The 12,783-nt window shown below is 46.0% G+C and overlaps 1 protein-coding gene and 1 long non-coding RNA gene across 6 annotated transcripts in view; both read right to left on the reverse strand.

The window, feature by feature from the left end:
- Positions 1–3,655, reverse strand: part of NHSL1 (NHS like 1) — a 153,754-nt gene extending 150,099 nt beyond the window's left edge. Inside the window, exons 1-2 of one of the 5 annotated variants that reach the window (XM_083731589.1) lie at positions 3,552–3,655; positions 2,517–2,874 (exon numbers count right to left, since the gene is read on the reverse strand). In XM_083731589.1, coding sequence (XP_083587715.1) covers positions 2,517–2,847 — 331 coding nt within the window. In that variant the 5' untranslated portion in view covers positions 2,848–2,874; positions 3,552–3,655. Of the gene's footprint in view, positions 1–2,516; positions 3,503–3,551 lie in introns of those variants that run through there. The other 4 variants (XM_083731594.1, XM_083731584.1, XM_083731593.1 and 1 more) reach the window with 4 other exon arrangements.
- A 4,642-nt stretch (positions 3,656–8,297) lies between these two features.
- Positions 8,298–12,722, reverse strand: LOC310841146. The gene is made up of 3 exons (XR_014562382.1): positions 12,660–12,722; positions 9,279–12,096; positions 8,298–8,938 (listed from the first exon to the last, which is right to left on the reverse strand). It is a non-coding gene; the product is annotated as an uncharacterized lncRNA (long non-coding RNA).
- Positions 12,723–12,783: the final 61 nt, after the last annotated feature.

The raw sequence follows: 12,783 nt of genomic DNA on the forward strand, positions 1-12,783 counted from the left end.
AGAACTAACTTAGTTGGTCTTTAAGGTGCTACTGGAAGGAATTTTTTTTGTATTGGAAAGTGTTAGTAATGCATTTGTAAGCACACTCAGAAGCAAGTCTCTTTATATTTAATGGGACTTATTCTCAAGAAAGTGTGCATAACATTACCTTTTAAATCAAGAGTACTTTTTAAATCAATTACTTCTGTATGTTGTTAATTCAGTACATACAACATATGATCCCTAAAGGTAAGTAGCGGCCAGCGACGCCTGACTAGAGTTACTATTTTTTTCAATGGGTAAGATCAAGAAGGGTGCACAGTGAAGTATTCTGAGTGGTAGGTTTATTCATTAAAATATATGAATGGAAGTCAGAACAAGGACACCTAGGCAGATTTTTCACACCACCTTTTGAATCAAATTTTTAAATTAAAAACCTTTTTAATCCAACCATTCCACTGTAAGTGTGTTCGAGGCAGGTTTTTTTTTTTAATTTACAACTCTGGCTCAAAACAGTAAAACAATATAAACAATAGTAGATTAAAAATGAGTTCAGCAGTGCAAACAATGATATCCAATAATATGAAATACAGTTACAACCAAAATAATACTAGTGATGAACTCTAAGACAAATAAGACAAGTCTGGGCTGGTGTCTAAGACGTAAAGGTCAAGTTGTGCCAGGTGAGTCTGCCTATAGAAAAGACTCTGTCCAGTGACCAGCCTCTGATGGGGGAGCTCCCAATGAAGACCTTTAGTTGCACATCTCATTTTACAGGCAGACTCGTCCAGGACATCCCAGATTATTTGGGGATTTATAAACTGTTTAGCACTTTAAATATGTTGGGCTTAAGTCTCTAAACTAGGATAGATAGGCAAGGCCCTGTTAACAGTCTGGCTGCAGTACAGTATTCTGAACCAGTTGAAGTTTCCAAGCACTTTTCAAAGGCAGCCCCACGAATAAAATGATGCAGTAATCAAGCCTTGTTGCTACCTATACATGTGTGCCCACTGGCAAAGCTCAATCTAGCATTGAGCATCCTCAAAGTAAACTCTGCATGGTTCTAACATGGAGAAGACATATACTGACTCAAGACTTACTTGTGAAACTGTCTGTGGTGACAGACCTATCAAGAAGAACTTAGCTTTGCCCAAAGATTTCCATGACTGGGCACAACTTAACCTTGCCTAATGATTTCAAGGGGGCTTAAATGAAGGTAAACATACCTGGGTTGCACCTAATGTGTTGTTAATTTACTGAGCAGCATTCTTAGGGAATACTGAGACTTAACCAATCTTTAAAGTGAAAAATGTTCTTACAGAGACTGAATGCACTTTTACAAGCCTACTTACATGTTTTCCAAAACAATGTGCTTTGTTATGCTCAGGGTTTGATATATCAAGGGAATTCATGAAAGAGACACTCCTCAAATTATAACATTACCAAAGCAAGCTTCCTCTGAACTAATCAGGTCAAACAAGAACCACATTTCCACTAGCATCTGAGAAGTTGTTAAAAGAACTGGAAAGAGTTTCTCAATGAGCAACACAAATGGATTTTGAATCTGAACTGTCAGTGATTCATTCCTTTTTTTCCTTCCACTGTTCTTTAAAACAAACATACACACACACAGCACGCAGATGTGCAAGGGTGCTGGCCAGATTTTCCTGATTTAAAAAAGAAAGCCTTCTACTATGATCACACCTCCAGCATGCACTCCGCAAGCAGATAATCATGTTTGACAAACATATATAAATGTAGCTCACTGAATGCACACAGACCAAGTACCCATGTTGTGCAGACTGCCCTAACGTGTGAAGAGACTCTAATCCCAGAACAGACTCCGATTTCAGAACATTTTGGCCAACGCCCAACTCCATAAGAAATACCCCTGTGTGTGTGTGTGTGGTTTTTTTCCAAATACATTTTGCTGTAAGATTTCTGCCTGGGAGAGGCAGAGCATTTCAGCAATGCAGCCAAACCCGTGGAGCCTGCACCGATTGCAAGAGTCTGACCCCTACAGCCCACTAAAAAGGTCCAGGTGGGGAGATCAGTTGCCAAGCCCGAACCTTGGGGGAGAGGGGCTCAGTTTTTCACTACAAAGTGGGGAAGGGGGTGGTCTACCTGCCCTCCAATTCCCAGCTGCAGGCAAAGGTGTCAACTTGGATAAAATACGGTAGGGCCCAGGTATGCCTCAACCTGCATAATCGAGCAAAAGACGCAGTGCACGCAGACCATTTGAATGGCAGAGCTCATCAATTTGGGGGAGTCAGTTTCCTCAAATATTTTAGGGGGGAGGCGAAGGGACCCTGGCCCCCTGGCTGCAGGCGAGACTTCCACCCGTTTTGCTGCTCCCTCCCCATCCCCTGCAGCCAGCCTCTCGTCTCTCAACACAAAACGGCTACGAGGGGCTCTAGGAGGCGACCCGGGCAAACCCACCACCACAGCCTGGTCTGAACTCCCGCCAAGCCAGCCAGGCAGCCGCCCACCGCGCCCTCCCAGCCAAACGGCTCCCTCCAGCCCCGTGAGAGACTTACGGATTTTGACTTTGCGGTGGTCCAGGCGGGCGGCGAGAGCCTTGAGGGAGTCGAGGCGGTGCTGGAGGCGCGCGCTGCGCCGCCCCAGGCTGTCCGCTTGGGTCTGGATGCCGCCGAAGACGTCGCTGGCGCAGCGGGAGAGGTCGGAGAGCTGCCAGAGGAGCGAGACGAGCGAGTGCGAGCAGACCTCCTCCAGGGAGCCGAAGAGGAGCCCTTCCGCGCCGCCTCGCCCGGCGGGCGAGCCTCCTTTGTCCCTCGGAGCCGCCGCCGCCGCGTCCTCTTCCAGGCGGCACAGCCTGAGCGGCGACACCGTCCTCAGGGGGAAAGGCATCGCGCGGGCTCTGGGGCGAAGGCTGCTCTGCGGAGGGGAGGGAGCAAAACTTACATCCACCACACGCACAAGTCCAAGAGCCTCTCCTTTTTGTTCTCCTGCCTCTTTCTAGAAGACTCAGTAGTTGTTTGAGGCCGCGCGGGGGCTGCAGCCGTGAGCCCGGCCGGCCGGGGGACCGAAGAGGAGGCGCCACAGGTACATTGCAATGCCTCTCTGCAAAAGGGAGCGAGCGAGCGAGTTCGCCCCGCGGGCTCCTCCGCCGCTGGTGCTGCTACCTCAGGAAGAAAAAGCACGGGGAAAGGGGGTGGGGAAGCACGGCCGCCCTGCCCTGACTGGCTCGAGGGGGGGGGGGAGATCCAGCCGGGGACCCCTCTCTCTCGCCGCCGGAGACGGAAGAACAGGAAAAGGAGCCGCGTTTCCCCCGGAGGAAGCGTGGGAGGGGGCTTGGAAGCGGCGCCGGAGAGCGCGCGGGATCGCGGGCTGGAGGGGAGAGGGAGAGAGCTAAAGCTCGCGGGGGGAAGAAGAAAGGCGACCCACCCCCGCGGTCACCTGGGATCCCCTGCTCTCGCTTTCCCCAAACGCTCCCAACCCGGAAAAACGAAAGCAGCCGAAGGGGAGGTGGAGCAAAAGAACTCTACTCCACAGAAAGCTGGGAAAAGAAAATGTTTTTTGGGGGGGAAACAATAATAAAGGCCGCCGCCTACCTGTAGCTCTCCAAACTGGAGCTACTGCCCCAGCTACTCCTTGCCTCCCAGCAAGCCGAAGGTGGAACTCTTCCCTCCCTCTTTTCCCTCTCTCTCTCTGCCTGCATTCACTCTTTCCGCCGCTTGGTGTCCGAGGGTTACTTTCTCACACACATACACACGCACGCAGAAAGAATCACGGCAGGTATCGTCTGGCTCCCAAATAATCACATTTTCTAAAACACGGTTGCCCACCCCACCCCTCCACCATCACCTACTGGGATGCTTTGTGTAACAGGTGAGAGAGAGATAAGAGCATAAAGTTGGGAGGAACCCAGCGGTGGGCAAAACGGCTACGGAGGCAACTGCTGTGGCAGTTCAACGTTTTCTCCGGCTTCTCGTCCCCCGCCCCCTTTTCTCTCTCTCCCAGTATTTATTTACGGTCCTAGTAACTCTTTACCCAGCGGAGCTTGCTCCCAGGGAAAAAAATTGACATAAGATTGGAGCCTTAGGAGCCTGATTGTGTTACTGTGTCCCGCTGCAAGCTGCGAGCAAAGAATAGTCAACACACTCCGAGTTGCACCCAAACGTACTAGCCCACTTGCCCCAATCTAGTTATTTGTGTATTAATGTATTTATGTCCCAAGATTTATATATCATTTGATTGCAATGCAGTTTACAAAAAAAGTAAAACAGTAACTTAATTGGTAAAAACAGTTCAACTACTATTTAAAACTTTTTTTAAAAAAAAATCAATTATAAACTAAACACCAGATTAAAGCACACGCCCACATTCTCCCTGTTTGGAGAGGCTTGCCTAAACAAAAGTGGTTTTAGCAGGCTCCCAAAAGAGTACAGTGAAGGCACTGCCTGGTGTCAAAAGGTGAAGAGTTGCAAAACACACACACAAAAAAGATGAATTTCTTAGAAATGTGGGACAAGTATTATGTGGCACCTGTAAAAGTGCCAGTTCTGCAGATCAAAGAGGTTAAGTGGGCATAATATGGGGTAAGGTGATCTCTCAAGTAAACTAGTCCAAACTGCTAAGGGTGCCTCCAAATCCCATTCCCCAGAGCTGATCCAGGACGATACCATGGTCAATGGCATCAAAAGCCAAAGAGAGATCAAGAAGAATGAGCCTGGTTGCATTCCGCTTGTCTCGTTCTCTGCAAGTCAGATCAGCCTCTGGACGAATGAGTATGGTCCTATATTATTATGGACTAATTTGACATTTGAAAACAGTACCACCAAACCATAGGACTCAGCAGATAAGCTACCAGTAACTTATAGAGGAGTGAGAAGACTAGAACAAGGAATAACGACCCTATATCAGCTGGATAGCTCAGTTGGTTAGAGCATGGTGCTGATAACGCCAAGGTTGTAGGTTTGATCTCCGTAGGGACAGCTGCATTTTCCTGCATTGCAGGGGGTTGGACTACACTAGAGATCCTCAGGGTTCCTTCCAACTCTATGATTCTACCTAAGCCTCTGCCTCAGATAGTGGTCAGACTCAGCTCCTCCACCCCAACTGTACCTTCCCTTGCCCACTGCCACTGAAATTGGGGCAATATCTTGGCAACTCCCCGCTACCTGCCCACCCAGACACATTTTACACTGTCATTCAATAACATCATACTGTATATAACTAGGAAGTTAGAGCCACTTAGGCCCAGCACATGCCACACTGTCAGGAGAAAGATGGTAAGGCCACTTCAACCCTTCTCCTTCTGTCTAACACTCAGGGGGAACCTCACCAAACCACACTGCCCCTCTAGAAGACTCTCACCCTAAGTGAGGGTCACAGGCCTGTCTCCCATAGCATCGAGCCTATAATTCTTTACCTTGATTGACAGTGGGGAGCACCCCTGTTACTCCCTGAAGTGATGACCCAAAGCAGCAATCCCTTTGGGCAGTGCCTCCTTGCTAAATGACCCTGCTGCCCACAACAGAGCTTGTTCATATTGCAAGGCAGGCTCTGGCCCACACCCCAGCTGGATTCACTCAGCCAGCAATCAAACAGTACCCAACACTGCAATCAGCACTCTCTTACCTGCAGGGAAATATCTCACTGGACAAACAAACTGATGCAGACAGAAAACATACACAGACCAGGCAGGAGCCAGAATGGTGCCAACCAGTCCCTCTGTAGGTTCGCTCCAAGATTTTCCAAGATCGTAACAATTATTCTCTTTGCTTCATTAATAGTTAAGAATTCCACTCCTGCCAAACTACCACTTCTACAAGGACTGAGGGGAAAACGCTCGCCTGTCTGGTCTCCACTATAAGATTTCACAGGCCAGGAAATTAAGATTGTACGAAATGGGATACTGATCTATCCATTCAGGGAGCAAATTTATTACAAAATGTACCATTCCTGGACAGGATGCTTAATGTAGAACTTTAGCATCAACCACCTATGTCCTTGATGGCTTTTACTAGCACATTATAGGTTTACATGTATGTATAAAATATTTATAGATAAATATTAAAATTCAATACATTAAGTGTACTCTAGTACAGATATCACATAAATGAAAATAAATTTGTCAAAGCAAAATTCAGAATGGTTAATATTATGTATGCCGTATACTTTTGGAGGCAGTAGACCTCTGAAGGCCAGTTGTTGCAGATGACAGTCCAGTTCAACTGTAGTAATATATAATACCATTGGCCGTTCAATTTATAAGAGTATTTCTAAAACTTTTTGAATTTGGACTTTAAAAAAACTTAGTTTACTACCTCCCCACTTCTGCATGTCCACAAACAAGCCAACAGTAGAGGCTAAACCAGATTCAACACTGTAGTTCCATGCTGCAAATGCCTTGTGTTACTTACCACAGCAGCTGCATTACATAAGTGAAAGAGGGATCAAGTGTGATCCTATCCCCCACTCTCACAGTGTTCAGGAGAGGCTAGGAATACAAATTCAAGTTTTAATCTCTCTTTTATTTTTCAAAGAGCTATTATTCCATAAGAACTTTGGGGGATAAATAATTAAAGACACAAAGAAAAGAGTCCCATAGATCAACAAAAGATGAATGGCAAGTGCTTGCCCTGCTGTTGAATAGTGTACTTCATTAATTTATACTGGTGTAGTATCTAGTTCTAGGTAACAAAACATTGAATGGAGGACCTCAAACAGTACATAATAGATTTAGGGTCAGTTGATATGACTCATGGGGTGCATGCCTAGCAACCACCTATTTTCTGTCTATGACTGCAAAAGATTTTTGTAAGTTCAGATGCTGGTGAAGCCATTGCAATGCAGTAATCAGAAGAAACTAGAGATCAACATGGCATTGTAAGTGATACAGCAATAGAAGCTGCCTTCTTTAATTATTGTTTCACTCTGCATGACAAATTTCAGAACATGTTCAGCAGAAAAATAGTCGGCATTCACCCAACATTTACATGAAGCTCAAAAGACTTGGGATGGTTAACAGGTGCAGGGCCCAGGAGACCGCCCCCACCATTTCCTCCTTAGGAATTGGGAGGAAACCGGCAGTGCCTCCTCTTCACCAAGAGGCTGATGTCAAGGTAGCATTGGGAAAGCTGTAGACCAGGGGTAGGCAACCTAAGGCCCAGGGGCTGGGTGCAGCCCAATCACCTTCTCAATCCGTCCCGCGGATGGTCTGGAATCAGCATGTTTTTACATGAGTAGAATGTGTCCTTTTATTTAAAATGCATCTCTGGGTTATTTGTGGGGCATAGAAATTCATTCATTCCCCCCCCCAAAAAAATAGTCCGGCCCCCCCACATGGTCTGAGGGACGGTGGACCAGCCCATGGCTGAAAAAGGTTGCTGACCCCTGCTGTAGAGCAGTGTTTTTCGACCTTTTTTGGGCAAAGGCACACTTGTTTCATGAAAAAAATCACGAGGCACACCACCATTAGAAAATGTTTTAAAAATTAACTCTGTGCCTATATTGATTATATATAAAGTTATTCTCTTGAATAGGAATCAAATAAACACAAAGAAAGTATTTTACAATTACTTTATTATGAAGTAGTAAGTAAACAGAAATATGAAAAATTATAAAATACTTTATTTTTAAATCTTTCGAATTTTTTAATTTTCCCCAGGGCACACCAGGCAACATCTCGCGGCACACTAGTGTACCGCGGAACAGTGGTTGAAAAACACTGCTGTAGAGGATATGGCAGATCTGGCTTCCAAGGAGTGTGTTGCAGCTGTTGCTGCTACTGTGGCGGTGGCAGCGGTAATTGATGCATCCTGTCACCCATGGCGGTTGCCTCACCTTGCCTCATGGGTGGACCAGTCCTGGTTGTATGCAACCAAGTAATTGCACAAGAGGAACTCACTTTCCATATTCTTCTCCTGTGTGCCCCCTCCCAAATTTGCTCTGGCGTTTCCCAAAACCCTCTAGAGTTGATTTGGGAGTGGGCCTGAAAGGTGAGGATGGGGAGGAGAAGTTCCACTCACACAATGACTTAGTTAGATTTAACCCCCCCTTTTTTTTTAGTTTACTGCCACTGTTCATGTCATTTAAACTAGCTGTAGTATTATTACTATTATCAGTGGGAGTGTCTTCAATCCTGCAAAACAAGTTAGGCACTCTTCCCTGCACCTTCCTCTCTGCCCCATCTTTAACCTTTCACCTCAATCAGATGGGAGTGAATCTGTTGAAAAGAAATGTTATCCTCCATTTTACTCTGAACGACTGAAATGTTATTTTATTTTTTTGGACACTGCTTCATAAGTTGGCTGAAGCAACACAGATAGCAGCATTATATATCTTCTATTTAGATTTGAAAGAGGGTTTCCAAATATGTAAAGCGGGGGTCTGTAGGTATGTCATGTACCCACCTACAGAACATCCATCTTGTAAGGATTCCATTTCAGTGCACTGGCCCTCATCCAGCCTGCTATTGTTCTCCAAGCTCTGATCCAGCTGCTTCTGTGCCTCACCTGATTCTGATGGAATGGAGTGATAGATCTGGGTGTCATCAGCAACTAATATAGAACAGAAACTTGCATAGGGATCAGGCCTCCTCACATGACTTAAGCTGTTCTGACCTATGAATACTCAAGAGGCTTCTTAAGTTTTACCTGGTCAAAGAATGAAACTACATTATTTTTACATGTGCAATAGTTACAGCTGATACACTGTGTGGATTTTTGTCAGTAACACTATGGCTTGGATGCTACATTCCTGTGAACAGAATTCTGCTCACACAGCGCTAGGGTGGGAAAGCAATTTCACCCTTCCCTATGCAGCCATGGAAATCTGCCCTAGAGGGTTTAGCACCCTCTGGAACAGTGCAGGAAGTGGCACTGGAGGCTGTGGGGGAAATAAAGAATTGTGGGGCAGGGGACCCCAGAAGAGCAATGTAATATCCAAGTTTATGTTGTATATTGACTAGATCTGACATTTTATTTTGCCTTGGCTAACACTGAAATGGGAAGCGGGTGGCGCTGTGGATTAAATCACAGAGCCTAGGACTTGCCGATCAGAAGCTCGGCAGCTCGAATCTCCACAACGGGATGAGCTCCCGTTGCTCAGTCCCGGCTCCTGCCAACCTAGCAGTTCAAAAGCACATCAAAGTGCAAGTAGATAAATAGGTGTTTCCATGTGCTGCTCTGGTTCGCCAGAAGCGGCTTAGTCATGCTGGCCACATGACCCGAAAGCTGTACGCCGGCTCCCTCGGCCAATAAAGCAAGATGAGCACCGCAACCCCAGAGTCGGCCACAACTGGACCTAATGGTCAGGGGTCCCTTTACCTTTACCTAACACTGAAATCAATATGTTATTATGAGGAAGGAATTATGAAGCAATTATCCTTTAAAATAGGATAAATGTCTTAAATGTGTATTGGAATGACTTTTAAATGGTGGATTTATGTGTGTTGTTGTGTGAGAGAAAAGAGATTAAATGTTTATAGTTGTGAAGAAAAACTTTGAAAAGGGACAAATGTGTAGTAAAGGAAATTAAGTATGATCTCATCCCATGCATTCAAGCATGTTGGTTTTTTTCCTTTTTCATGGAAGTCTAATATTATTTTCTAGTCTTTCAGGTTCACTCCCCTGAAGGTGCTACAGGTTTCCCATTCTACTCTCCCCTTTTCTTTTCTTTTGAAGTGGAGGACACTAAGTACCAAGCCAGCTAGGAGGCCCTGTTTAAGAGAGAAAGCATATTTTATTACTGCTGAGTGGACAAAAAAGTGGTCAAACCAGCAGCAGCACGTCCAATGGAAACACACCAAAAAGAAACAAGAAATAAAGCTGATAAAAGAAAACTTAATTGTCAAAAGAGAAAGACAGGGAGAAGCAGCAGCAGCTTACATTCAACACATGCTGAGGTAAATCTGTTCCTCAGGGGTCATACAGAAATTCTGTGAACATGTTCCAAATCTCAATGAGGCAACATCAGCTTCAGCGTTCTCTGATGTTTTCCCATATCAGTGTTTTATGAGGTTTTCTTTGTAATGCCGAAGTAGCAGGGGGAAATACAGGCCCATAATAATGATAAATGCAGGCATCGATTACACTGCTCTCCCAACAGTATCCCCCGAAGTGTAGCAGGTCAGTTGTGGATTTGGCTTTCTGGTTGTGTTGGACACTTACCACTGAGTACTGAAAGATTCACCCTAGGTGTGATTGTGGTCGAATACAACATGCTTGTCACAGGTAGGGAGGGGGACACTAAATGGAAGGTTTTAGGATGGCCACCATTAGGACCAATCCAAGACATTTTGGCACCTGAGGCAAACCACAAAATGGTATGATCTGTTCCGCCCCTCCTCCCGTCAGGGAAGGAGTGAAGATCTACATCAGGAACAAAGGGGGAATAAAGATAAACACTGGGAACAAGGGATGGTACTCACTTCAACATTACCATATGGGAATCAAAGGTCATTGTGGATGGGTAGGGAAGGGGCTCACTCTAAAACACACTGGCCAGGTGCAGAGCCCAGAAATCCCCAGAGGGCAGCCCCCACCATTTCGTCCCATGCTGTGGGAGGAGATCAAGAGTGCCTCCTATTCGCCAAGAGGCTGCTATAGAGGTGGCATGGTGGGAACTGCTGAGGAGGCAGCAAGGAGTGCATGGCAGTGGCAGCAGCAGCAGAAGACAAGGCATTCCTTGGAGACTGGATCTGCTACCCCGTAGATCCTGCCGCCTGAGGTTGTAGTCTCACCTTGCCTCATGGGTAGGGTGGCCACCATGTACATGAGTCTCAGGGCCACTTCAGAAGGCTTTACAAATCACTCCACAAAGAGTAGCCTGCAGTTCTCGGAAGAAAGTTAACATCTGACCTGCGCTTCCTGGAACAACTGCCACTTTTCAGTAGCAATTGATGCCAGCATAACAGCTGAAAAATGTGACACTGTCCTCCTGAAAACCACTGCTGGAAAGTGGTAGCTGCATCTAGGGATACACCAAGTCGGAAGTTACTTCTTCCACAGTATACTTGGGGATGGTTGGGTCACTTCACTTGGAAAAATCTGAACAAGTGTTTAGGCAGAAGCAATGTGTGTAGCTGGAAAATAGATTTCATTACATTTACTTCAACTAAAAACTATAGTTAGTATGTGCTATCTTTGCAACAACTATTTAATTAACAGTTTATCTCTTCATGTGTCGCTATCATAATAAGGTTTATCATTAACTGGGACAGATTCCATTTTAAAATCCAATGCACTTCTGCCACAGGTTTCCTGTCTGTCTTCCCTTTCCAGTATTGGCATAAACTGGCTAAGCAAACTCTTGCATGGAAGAAATAGCAAAACAACAAAAACAACAACAAAAACAAAAAACCACCACAATGCTGCAGCATAGCGCAGGATCAATGCAGGGTGAAGTAAAGGGCAATAATTTGTGACTGCAGTGAAGTGGCTGCCTGAGCACTGGCCTACCATAAGTTCAATTTCCAGAACTGTGTTGACAATTCTAAGTAATCATTTCCATAGAGAGCCACAATTACACCCAAAATTACATACTGGACAGTACTACTGCTTTCCCACTCTAGCAGGATAAACATGAATTTGGCATTGTTGTTTCAAATTCTGAGCTGCAACTAACTTGGAATCTACAGTGCCCTGCTTAAGAGCAGATGAGCCAAACTGAAAGCCACATTTGTTTATCTATCTGCCCCATGCACACAAAACACGAGGATAAGTCTATTTTTTTGTAAGAAAAGGTCCTGTGGAGGAGGGGAAGTGAACTCTGCCCCATCTTCTCCCTGTGCTCCATCCCTACAGGCACTTTTCTCCCCATGCTGGCTCTGATACCAAAGAGGGGCAGCCTGAGACGAAAAGTGTACGCAGCAATGGAGCGTGTGGCGAAGACGGGGAGGAGGAGAGGGATGGTTTCATTTCCCTTCGCTCACATTCACCTTTCATTCTAAAAATTAGATGCTTCAACTGAATCTTGGAACAGATGGACATCGTCAGGGTTTTCCTGCAGCAACTCGGTAACTGAACACCAGGGCTTCCTGTTAGTGTAAGGGAGCGGAGGAGAACTGGCTCTAAACACCTGCTTGGCATTGAATCCAGAAGGGTATGCATTCGAGTGAGCATGCGTACGATCGGGATATTTATTGCAGCGCTGGAAGCAAGCAAAAGAGGAGTGCTATGAATTCACACAACGGGAGGGGGAGGGGGAGAGAGAGAGAGAGAGAGAGAGAGAGAGAGAAAGAAAGAAAGAAAGAAAGAAAGAAAGAAAGAAAGAAAGAAAGAAAGAAAGAGAGGTCAAGGGTGCATCATTGTGCTGGTGAGAAAGAGCAGCAACACTCTGGAGCTTTTTAAAAATGCTCTATGCTTGAGGAGCAGAGCAGGTGAGCCGACGCAGCCCCTGAACAAGAACAAAAACTGAAATCTCTGCATTTCCTTTCATTTCGTTTTCCGCCTGAGAGGGCGCTCCCTTTTCTCTAATCAAGGGCCCGTCCTTATTGAGAGCCTACCTACGCGCTCCGCCCTTGCCAATTATGGACAGCCGCAATTAGCAAAGCCAATCAGTGCTGCTTCTCTCTCCCTTCCAGGATCATGCTGCTTTTCCTAATAGAGTCTCTCTCTCTCTCTCTCTCTCTCTCTCTCTCTCTCTCTCTCTCTCTTTGCCGCGGGGGATCACGGGAGTTGTAGTCTCTTGGCGTTGAAGGCCGCGCCCGCTACCCGCATCGAACGGCGTTATATGAAAAGGCGATTCATTCTCCTCGCTCCTTTTTCTTCGTGCGCTCCCCGGCCTTCCTGTAAAACACCTTCCGCGCCCCGCCTATTTCCCCTCTTCTCGAAATGG

Source organism: Podarcis gaigeae (assembly GCF_964106915.1).
Source record: "Podarcis gaigeae genome assembly, chromosome: 3".
Classification (NCBI taxonomy): Eukaryota; Metazoa; Chordata; class Lepidosauria; order Squamata; family Lacertidae; genus Podarcis; species Podarcis gaigeae.